General features: G+C 35.2%; 1 protein-coding gene across 6 annotated transcripts in view; it reads right to left on the reverse strand.

The window, feature by feature from the left end:
* Positions 1–12,498, reverse strand: part of LOC111061728 (protein phosphatase Slingshot) — a 221,968-nt gene that overhangs the window by 190,822 nt on the left and 18,648 nt on the right. Inside the window, exon 1 of one of the 6 annotated variants that reach the window (XM_039437057.1) lies at positions 735–1,120. The exons of the other annotated variants lie outside the window; for them this stretch is intronic. Coding sequence (XP_039292991.1) covers positions 735–818 — 84 coding nt within the window. The 5' untranslated portion in view covers positions 819–1,120. Of the gene's footprint in view, positions 1–734; positions 1,121–12,498 lie in introns of those variants that run through there. 6 annotated transcript variants of the gene reach the window in all.

Here is a 12,498-nt window from a genome sequence, read left to right on the forward strand (position 1 = left end):
CAACCTTTTATAAAACTACTGAATTTATATCATTGTGAGTTATTTCTCTTTATATGAGGAATAGGTTTAAAGAAAACATTTAAAGGATACTTAAATACATACTACTTCTTCAAAATTATCTCAGAAAACTCCAGAAAATTAAGTGAATGGAAATCTACTTTAAAACTGAACTCAATTATCCCCTGATAATTATCATGAGGATTTGAATTATTCTGATTAGAATTTCTGATCTGATTAGTCATCAGTAATTGACAATATTATTATTATTTTGAAGACACATTCTCAGTTGATGAGTCATTCACAACCATGCTCATTTAGAAAACTATACAGTGTACAATAATTATTTTCGTCCATTTATCTGAACTGTTTACTGCATGAAGAATAACACCCTCAATTAAGACAAAATACAGGCATTTCCCTTCCAAAGCAGCAGACTCTGTCACTATCTGATCGCATATTTCTTTGCTTAATATTATTGTAAAACTTTACAGTCTGTAGGTTAATATGTGTCATCATTGTATTTTACTTTCACTGGTAATTATTTTTAACACTGGAACATGGGTTGACTTTTGTTTTGTTAAACACATGAATAAAGCAATCTGAATATGAATCTTGTAACCACATCACAAACCAGAAGTCACAGATTATGCAGTAACTAAGCAATGGAAACCCTTTATGAAGGGACTAATTGATTGAAAATAAACAAATTTCAAGTTTCCACTCTGAATGCCTACCTTCTTTTTGGAGCGGGGCTGTGGGGGCCGCGCCACACTGACAGGTGGCCATGAGGGGGCCGGAGGTGGCAACACGTACAACATTAGTGCCGGGGGCGGCCAAAAAATTGGGGATGTCCAATTCTCCAACACCGGTTAACAACCACCCCAATAATATTCACAATCAACCACTGCACACAAAACCCACTAAAGTCACAGCACTGTCCTTGACGAAATTATTCTACGATAAAATTATTCTCGTATTTATAAACAAATTCAACTTTACAGATAACAGGGATGATAACTAGATAAATTGAGAAGGTGGGTGGACTTGGATAACGCGCGTAGCCCGGCGATATTTTTGTCCACCTACACCTTTCCGACTCCCTCGCTCCGTTACACTGAGGAACGGTTCCCAAAACAGGCTCATGCCGGCTGAGAAACGTGCCGCCGAAACAGGAGTGCTCTGTTGCTTCCCATGATACGGAACGGTTGTTGCGTTGCAGTTGCTGATATGGTTAGGTTGGAGATATGGTGTCATTTTGAAGATTTGTGTCAGAAATGAATGATCTGTGACAGATATCAGAGTAAAAGAGCACAGAGCTAAATCTCAGAGAGAAATCATGACAAAAATACGTAGTGGAAGAAGAAACAGGCATAGCCTTTACTATTTCTAACACAAATTTGAAAAATATAGTCCAAATTTTTAGATTGTCTCCAAATTTCTGTTTACTCCAAGAATAATCCGGAAGAAATCAATGATCAATTTTGAAGGTTTGATAATAAAGCCGGTGTGCATAAAACAATTTCAAAGCATCATTTTTTGTACACAACAATATCAATATTAATTACCAATCGAGATGAGACATGAACTACATCGAAAGAGCACCGCTATGCCATGTATAACACAATCTAACATAATATAAGGTCAAACATTTCGGTGAGAGAAGGCCTCTCGCTTTAGCAATGTATTACAGAGTATATTATCATTCTAGCTGGAGTGATGGAGTCCTATTGGAATCAAATGTGCCACTGTAATTTTCATGCAGACACCTACAGAAAATAATAGAGAAAAGAACATATTTGGTATATTTTACTAATATCCTAGGATAGACCTAAAATGCTTAATTAATATAGCCTATGAGATTTTTAAGTCGAACTACAAGACTATACTCTAAATCGATGTAGTTCCTGAATTGAAATATATTGTATTGATTCCCTATCTTATACGTATTACACCAAGTCGGGGGTTACTTTTTGTATTGTTTGACATGAAAAAACAACAAGACTGGAATAATTATACTCATAGACTATTTTTATAATTTTACCAAAAAGGACACCGGTGTCTGAGCAAGTAGCAACCAGTGGTGTCTGTAACAGAGATTTGGTTCAATGAGCTGTGAAAATTATTCTCGTTGGTTTCCCAGTGGTAATCGAGCCTTACTGCACATTCTCATTATATTATCAATATATCTATCTCAGTTCAACACAAATTTATGGATACTGTAATAGATTGTTGTTTGATTTTGAACCCACCTTCACGCCTAAAAAGTTGTTCTAAAATATATAATCTAAGCTCGTCTTAAAATCAAAATTCGATCCACATTCTCATATCAATCCTTGTTCATGAGCATTTACATGTTTAGTTGTACTGTACAGTATATTATCCAAAATCATCCACTACAGTCTACACCAAAAAAGATGAGGTGTAAACTGTACATGCCAAATAGCTTCTCTTATCTGCATTTCTGTTGTCAATCTTCTCATCAAGCCTGTATTCTACATTCTCATTTCAATCAATCGTACAACACAAATTCATGTACAGTATACCACCACAGAGTCTCATCATCACCTTGCATATGCAAGACTCGTATCTTCCTACTACACCGTTATTTACGGCCGTATCACGACTGCGCAGTTCTCATCCTCCAACACGGCATAGCATAGCGGTAGCTGGCTCCAGGCTGTCTCGCTTGTTGCCGACACCATAAAAAATAAGAAAAATCCCTCCCACGCAAATAAATTCCCTCGTAAATCACATTGACAATGCACAAAGCGCCGCAATAAAAATACTCCCATATTGAAATTCACTTTCAACCGTCAGCTATCCTTTATGTTCAACATTGATGCTCCCTATTCAACCACTACTGACAAAAGTAAATAAGCAGATCTTCCTCTTACACAATATTATCCTTATAAATATATGTTATCCCTATATTTCTTATAATCCCTATAATTTTGAATAATATGTACAAAATACACTGGACTTTATAATTATAATACCGACACACGAAAAATCATTCTATGACAAGATGATATAGATTTGATAAACAGAACATAAGTAGCATCATCTTCGTGATAATATTATCATAGAGAAACAATAGTGTAAGTAGATATCCCATAATCCCATATCCCATAGATATCTTATAATCCCTATAATTTTGAATAATATGTACAAAATACTCTGGACTTTATAATTATAATACCGACACACGAGAAAAGCATTCTATGACAAGATGATAATATCATATTATAGATTTGATAAACAGAACATAAGTAGCATCATCTTCGTCATAATATTATCATAGAGAAACAATAGTGTAAGTAGATATCCCATGGTATATAGGGCGTTTATGTCGCAACTTTCACAGTAGTGGAGTTTTGAGAGAGCTGCCTATCCAATAGAAATCGAGGGGTGTGGCCTCCCCCCTCCACCCCCCCTGCCCCAGTCGGCCATTTTGGCCCCGCCCCCAGCCAATAGGAATGAAGGGGCGTGGCCACGCCCCCCTCCACCCCCCCTGCCCTAGTCAGCCATTCCCCCTCCACCCCCCCTGCCCTAGTCAGCCATTTTGGTACTGCCCCCTCCACCCCCCCAGCCCCAGTCGGCCATTTTGTCCCCGCCCCCAGCCAATAGGAAGCAAGGGGCGTGTTCAAAATGGCGTCGTGCCCCCACCACCCCAACCAATAGGAAGAGGCCATTGTAGCAGGTGTCCATCTCCCCTACCCCAGCATGGGTGTGTTCAAAATGGCGTCCCCCTTCCATAGTGCCCCCACCAATAGGAAGCAGGTGTCCCCAACGGTTCCCCAGCGGCGGCGGCCATCTTTGTTGTAGCAGGTGTTAACTGACATCTGCTGCCCCAGTTAACACCTGCTTAATTTGCATATTAAAAATATCCCCACATTTAAAATCTTTAAAATCACAGATATCTAAACTCTCAAACCACACTACTAATCTATTTCCCAGTCATATTTTTTTCTTTTTTTTCCTGCATCACTTGGTCGCCTATCACTGAACATTCTTTTCAAAAACAACTCTTGCACCTGATCAGAATTCAAATTATGTTGTACAGCTTCACTCATGTCAAAGATGTACCTCTTTTTTACATATTGTGCAATCAAATAGTATGAAAAGTTGAACAACTGTTCATTTAAATATTTCTGAAAATCTTCACCTTTCATAATCATCTGCATAATGTCATCTTTTAGCTTTTGGTGAGAAGCTGAATTTTTTTCATCAAGTTTCTTTTGCACATCAGCCAACATAATATTGAATGTTGATTCTAGATTAACTACTTTCAAATTATAATCTTGCCTGTTAATAAAGTTAAGTTTATTTTGTGCAATTAGATTGTCTTTTAATTCTTTCAATTTAGTTTCTAGCAAATCTGTATCAACATGTTTTAAACTATTGTTTTTACTTTGTTGTTCACATAATGTCTTCAATTCGTCTGATTTCTGATCAAACAACGACCTACTAACATACTTTAGCTCAATATCATCACTAATTGATTTAGACAATGTTTTCAATTGTGAATCGAAATACTGTTTTTGTTGTGCTATCTCCTTCAATATATCAGACATTGAATGCAATTTACTTTCAAACACTTTTTTAGTAATTAAATCAGACTGTAGTTTTTGGAATATACTAGTTGATATTGCAAGTAATTTGCTGTCTAAATATTTCCTATCTACTAAATCAGACGATTCAGTTTGCAATTTAGTGAATATATTTGTTGATATTTCAAGCAATTTACTGTCCAAGTATTCTTTGTTAACTAGCGGTGATGATTGATCAGTCTGTAGTTTTTGTATAATACTAGTTGAAACTTCCTTTAATTTACTATCCAAATATTCTCTGTTAACTAGCGACGGCGACCACAATGGATCAGACTGTAGTTTAGTGAATATATTTGATGATATTTCAAGCAATTTACTGTCCAAGTATTCTCTGTTAACTAGCGGCGACAATGGATCAGACTGAAGTTTATTGAATATATTTGATGATATTTCAAGCAATTTACTGTCCAGGTATTCTCTGTTAACTAGCGGCGACAATGGATCAGACTGAAGTTTATTGAATATATTTGATGATATTTCAAGCAATTTACTGTCCAAGTATTCTCTGTTAACTAGCGGCGACAATGGATCAGACTGAAGTTTATTGAATATATTTGATGATAATTCAAGTAGTTTACTGTCTAAATATTCTCTACTTGCTGCCACTAATGATGATGATGATGTTGCTGCTGCTGCTGATGATTCACAACCACTGTTTAATGGTGCTGTTGTATTAAACACATGATGTGTCCTACCAAATCGATCTATTGTACTACTCACTGCAGTGGCGGCGGCGCTACTGCCCGACATCTCTATTCTTGTCAAGTGTTAAACACATACTAACGACTAAAAGCAGCAGCAGCAACATTGCCACCTAATATAATACCACTTTCTTTCAGTTCTTCAATAATAGAAGCTATTTCAACTGAATGTGATCTATTTCCCGCCTGCTGTGATGAAAGCAGAATATCTAATCTGTCTATCAGTTCATTTGGATTATCCCAGTAGACATACTGTCGACTAGTAGATTCATTTCTTATAAAACCCATACCGCTAACAGCTGCCGCTGCCGCTGCATCATCAATCCTAGATCTTTTTCTTTTCCTACTACTACTCGATGGAAATAAAGATTGAATAATTTGTGATTTATAGCCTGTATTTCTCTTTACATAACCGCGTCTATCTAAATGAGCAGCGGTAAGCTGCAATATATTACGATATTTTCTTAAATCACGTTCTGTGTACAGTTTCTGGTCAGGCTGTTTTTTAAATAGAAGTTCACACAAACCAACTGTTAAACGATACTTATTATTATTGTCGATAATTAAATAACCATTGGCAATACTAATATCCTTTACACCCATATAGTATTCATCTACTTTACTATCATAACATATACCATAAGATATACAATTATTCATTTTTTCATTATGAAATTCACGTATATACTCATCAATAAAATCCACTGTTATTGTTGTTTTATTCAAAATATCACTTACATTAGATCTATTCAAACCCTCATCCACATCCATTTCCTTGGCCGTATCTTTCTCCTCCTCCTCCTCCTCCTCCTCCTCCTCCTCCTCCTCCTCCTCATCGTCCTCTGATTCTTCTTTAAGTCTGCTGCTGCTACTAGTGTGTGCATGTTGTACAAGTGTATCTTTCAATTGTTTTAGTGGATTGATAATTGGCTCTAATGATTTTTGTCTAATCGAATCATTTTCCCTAATCATACTAGTTAATGATCTATGTTTATTAATAATTGACTTACGCAAACCTTTTATCCTGTCAATTACTTTACTAGTATGACGATGATGATCACGTTGCACTAGTCTTCGTCCTCGCCGCCCTCCTCTTTGTTTTTTTCTTTTTAATTTAATTTTACGCATATTGCTAGTAGTAGAACGATAATTAGTTCTTTCACCTACACTGGCTCAACAACAAATGATGAGAATTGACACATGTCAATTGGTGCTGCTGCTATACACACTTGGATCAATATACTTACCAAGACAATTACGATATTTACCAGCATCTGGTTTACACTCAGTGAAAATTGAAATAAAACTATGCTTTTGTGTCTGCCCATTGTGAAAAAATTACGTATTTGCGGCACACGTGTAACATTCAAATCATCAAAAATTATCAGTGAATGAGTGTCGATATCATTCGGTTGCGGTATGCCTTCAATATTGTCAGATCAATATTGTCATTCCTATTGGCTGGGGGCGGGGCCAAAATGGCCGACTGGGGCTGGGGGGGTGGAGGGGGGAGGCCACACCCCTCGATTTCTATTGGATAGGCAGCTCTCTCAAAACTCCACTACTTTTCACTGTTATCTCAAGCCGTTTACTGTCGATTATTGTTGATTTTTAATGTTTTGAGAGACTACCAGCCTCATGAAGCTTCACGGGAAAGAACTACGTGGACTATAGGCTTGAGATAACAGTAAAACTTCCGACATAAACGCCCTATACCATGGGATATCTACTTACGCTATTGTTTCTCTATGATATTATGTAAATACAGTTTTTACATTGTACGTACAGACAAAGACAGAACGTTAAAACTTAGTATAGGCATATACTCATCGTTACTACTATATAACTTCAAGTATTTATTCACATATCCATTATATTATTCACGAATCCATTATAATAGGCTAATATTAAATATACAAGTTGAAAGGTGTATCTACATGAAGACTACATTTATCGTATCTAAATTTATAAGGTTTATTATGGTGATACATGGCCCGCCTATAAATAGCATCTATCTATCGTCAACTATCCTCCCACACGAACTGATAATTATCGGCCATAATAAATGCAATAAATAATGTTACATCAGTGGGATGCTGCAACGGAAGATGCATGCGAGAAGTGAGAAACTAGAATACATTAACGTTTAAAGGTTTCAGTGTGTCATGCAGTGAAAGGTATTGCTGCACGAGTGATAGTTGGCAACAGGTTTTACCTGAAAATGGTGAAGAATAGTGCAATAATCGTTTATAATAATTGTTTTAGAGAGGATTTGCAGCATAAAATTATTGGCAGAGTTAGAGAAAAGATTCGATTGAAAGTGGGAAAGCCTAGAGATATAATTTTTAGGACAATAGAGATTTTAGTAAAGTGTAATTACATTGGCTGAAATCGTGATATAAAATAAATATGTACTACTTTCGAATTGAGCAGCTTCAGAACAAGTTAATCGCTTCTTAATTTTTCAAACCAACACAACCAGGCTGTAGATATTTGCTGGGTGGAACAGAAACATACATCTCAATGAAAATATCAACAATCCGTACAATTGCAAGAGAAATCACCGGAAAATTCAAATTTTATATGGAAAATGTACTTTGGACTGGATACTGTTCTGTTGAGAAATATCGAATACTTGGAATGAGAGTAGTCGAACCTCACTATTGGAGGAGAGCTTTTACTCCAATGCTAAGTTTCTACTGCAATCCTATTATATTATTGAATGAAAAAGACTAAGAAATTGTCAAAAAACCACTGATTTATTGATAATTACAAAGTTTAATTATAAACTCAGAGTTTATCAGAGATTGACAATGGTGTAATAACCGAAACCGGTCTTTCTAATTATCAATAAATCAGTGGTTTTTTGACAATTTCTTAGTCTTTTTCATTCAATATGAATAATTACCACAATATCAACTTCTCAACTACACCTATTATATTAAGCGAGCAATTTATGTATACATTTATATGGTTATTTCTTTATTTGGGTATTTATTCATGTCCAACGGATCTCGAAAACGGCTCTAACGATTTTCACGAAATTTGGAACATAGAAGGTTTATGATATAAAAATTCGATTGCACTAGGTCTCATCCCTGGGAAAACTCGCTGAAGGACATGAAAAGGATAATAATTATTCATCCTTGGAAAAACAGATGATAATTTCGTCGTCTGTCGATAACAGAAGTAGCGAGTGCCTGTGTGGGAGAGAGAGAGAATATTATATTCAGCTGTTGAACTATTTCAAATCAATCAGCGGATCTCATGAGAAGTATTATCTGGCAATTATAGATAAACCGACTTGATCAACTTATCTGATTTGTTGACATGACCAACAATAACAATTTTAATCATTTTTTTTAAAATTTAAATCAAAGTACCTACATCAAAATGATCAAAGTTGATCATTATTTTACAGTTTTAAGTGAATAGTGAGTGTTATTAAATTTGGTTTGTAAAAAATCTGAATTCGAACTTTTCTGTTTTCAAATGTTTGGACTGAAAATATTGGAATTCAAAAGTGTATGGAACATAACCTACTTTTTGGACTACCGTATTTATAGTGTATACAACAAAATTCGAGGAAGAAACAGTTTTGGGCTGTGCCTGTTGGTCCTTCCCCAATCAATTGAAAGAATTTTGTTCTGGGTATCAATAAATAAATATAAACTATGCTTCTATGCTTTTGTACTCCGGAGCGAAGCTCGGTGCCCCGATATTAAATATAAACGGATAAAGTACAACCAAAAACAAAATTTTTATTGTATTTCCTTCAAATTTTCAGCTACAGCAGGTTGTTCACAAAATCAGCTTTTAGAAACCCCATACTTTTCCCGCATAAATCACATTTTCCCGGTTTCTATTAAGCTCGGGGCTGCTTTTAAAAGTACATGATTTTATATAATTCCTTATTTAAGACCTATCGAAGTATTACTAAATATATCTATGAAACGTATTTATTATTTCTTCCAAACAAACACTTCTCTAATTATTATTTCTCAATCTCTGCCTGTCACTATATTCTTCCACACGACTTTTTCATCTCTCTCCACCGTCAATTTATCCGTCAATCTCTACAACGCTGCAATCCATAAGAGGTCACTTTTGTAAAGCTGATCGCAAAAGATTCGTGTGTGAGCGATAGAAGGAAGAAAAAGGAGAAAGAGAAGGCGGGGAAAAAAGAAGAAAAAGATGAACAAAGGAAAAATATAAAAAAGAAAGATAAGTATTAGGGTTTGAGGGGAGGAGAGAGGTTGATGAGAAGGAGGAGAGAGGTTGATGAGAAGGAGGGTGATGAAAAGAGAGACAAGGAGAAGAAAAAGAGAATAGAAGAAAGGAAAGGAGAAGGAGAAGGCGGGAAAAAGAAGAATATTAAAAATATAAATAAAAAATATACCAAAAATAGAAAATGAGAAAGAGAAGGGTGATGAGAGAAGGAGAGAGGTTGATGAGAAGGAAGAGGAGGAGGAGGAGAAGGAGAAGGAAAAAGATAAATTTTTGAAGTTGGTGGACAAAAATATAAAGCTAATAAAATAATGAAAAGAAGAGGTTAAAGGGGAATGACGTAAAAGAAGGAGAAGGTCTAAGAGAAAGGATGAAGGATAAGGAGGAAACGTTAGAGAGGGAGAAAGAGGATGAGAAATGATTGAGAAGGAGGAACAGGAGGTGAAGAAGAATGATTATAAGAAAAATCCTTTTCTCTGTCAATCCAATGACACTATTAGAAAGAAAGACTGTGATAATAATGCGGCAATCCGGCAGCCGCACGCGTATTCACCCGTAAGTACAGTGCTACCTACCGACTATAGAAGGAAAGTATAATGTGCAAGTAACGTACGAGGTAGAGGTGGATAATTGATGCACAGACTGTATGTGGCCATCAAAGGATCGGATGAGACTGTATTGCGTAAGCCATCTGAACAGCATCTGAACTACCTGCTGGAGAGAGAATAACAGACAGACAGAAAGAGAGAGAAAGAAAAAAGGACCATGAACTGCAGAGAAAGATTTTAGAGATGTGGATTCTGAAGAGCTCAAGGATCAAGGAGTTAATCTAGCTAGAAGATAGAATATATCAATAGTAGAGTTCTGAACCTTAGAGGAAAACTGTACTGAAGAACCTAATAAGCTTTATAAATGAATAATAATCATTGAACGAAAATACAAATTAAATAATGCTCTCAACCATCCCGAATATTACCGCTAGTGCAAATATTGACAATGGACCAATGATCATAAATTCATTAGCGGATTATTTTTTTTTCGTAATTGAAGCATTTGAATAAATGCAATCTCTCACTTATTTTCATATTTATGAATAAATCTAGGTACTCCCTCTACTTGTAAATCAGCAGAGTCCAGGGTTACCTATCAATGAGACTAGCTAGTAGAGATGAACATTCTCGAGAGACATAGTAGTACACTGAATGAAATTCACACTACAGTAGTAGGTCCCTGAATCGTAGATAGAATTTTCTAGAGTAGTAGAGTATCTAGCAGACAATAGAGCTACAAACTACGTCAATGGATCGACTACAAGATCAAAGAAAATGTGTTTCTTTCTGTGAAGAAGATGTTTATATGGTGAGGGTGATATTTAAAAGTACATATTGAATGGAAACGACTCGTTATTGACAAAACCAATCCTTTACTTGGAAAAAAATTGATACAAATTTCAATTGTTACACCATTACCAATCTCTAGTATACTTATATCTATGAGATTAGATCATATCTAGTAGATCAGATTATCAAACTCTTGAATGAAAAGTCAAGAAAACACAGATTTATTGATACTTAGAAAGACCGGTTTCGGTTATTACACCATTGTCAATCTCTGATAGACAGAGATTAGAGAGGTTTATCAGATTAAACAGAGGTTTATCAGAGATTGACAATGGTGTAATAACCGAAACCGGTATTTCTAATTATCAATAAATCTGTGTTTTTTGACAATTTATTAGTCTTTTACATTCAATATGAATAATTACAATAATATCAACTTCTCAACTACACAGAAAGTTATCAAACTCTAGTAAAGTAGAGATTGATACTGGTGTAACAACCGAAACAGTCTCTTATTGTTTAAATAAATTAGCGGTTTTGACAATATCAAGTTGTTTCTATTGATTACGTACTTCTTATTTGCACATTGAATATTAATTTTCATTGGAAGAAATATAGGATGGTGTCAGTAAATCACGTTCTGGATATTGGAATATTTATAGCCATTGTATAGACTGAAGAGAAAAGTTTGAAGAACTGAGAAAAACCATGAATAGTTGAGAAGACTGGAATAAATCAGGAGAAAATAAGTGAATAGGGTAAGGAAAAAGTAACGAGAGGAATAAAAGCCAAGTTCTAACCTATAAGGTAAAGCGGGAACAGAAGACGTCTCTGAGCAAGTTCGTCTCACACCTGCTACCCGAAGCCCCAATTTAGAAAGAAACTTCTCCAACTGAACTTCTTCTACAACGATTAACTCCACAATATATGGTCACCGCTGTGCAATGAAAATGAAATGATTATGGTAGGCTACCATATTCGAATAAAGCACAATGTGCATGTGGAGCATTACCACAGTTTATTGGTGCAGACTGCTACATTAAAAGAGTCACAAACTCACAATAAAAAGTCATGCCGAAACATAGGAGCAAGGAACATAGCTCAAGAAATTCATATATTAAGTGAACATTTTCCATATATCAAAAAAAGGGGACAAAATTCAATGAATGCGATCCACAATAAAATGTTCGTGAAGATTATTAATAAAAATAAATGATAAGGTTCACTATACGATCTCTTGAAGAAAATATTATTTACTCTTTGACAATAAATATATTCATTATAAAAATCATTTTTCCGGTAAAACCATCACTTCATACTGTATCTAAGTACATACAATCAATACAATAAAATGTGTTCAAAGTGAAAGCATCGAACTATAATAATATCAAATAAGAATCATGCTAACTTGTTCTGTTCAAGTTCACTGTCAATTGGGGAACGCATTTTTAGGACCCTAGAAGGAAACGTCCCTAAAACACTTGAATGAAAATAAAATGTGAAAAAAGGACACAATACTAATTTATCAAAAATATTCAATTAAAGCATGAATAATCTCCAGAAGTGAATGTAATACAACGAACTGGTTTTCATCTAGTACATTAGAAACAAGTATAAAAT

The sequence above is a fragment of the Nilaparvata lugens genome, chromosome 10 (assembly GCF_014356525.2).
Source record: "Nilaparvata lugens isolate BPH chromosome 10, ASM1435652v1, whole genome shotgun sequence".
Lineage (NCBI taxonomy): Eukaryota > Metazoa > Arthropoda > Insecta > Hemiptera > Delphacidae > Nilaparvata > Nilaparvata lugens.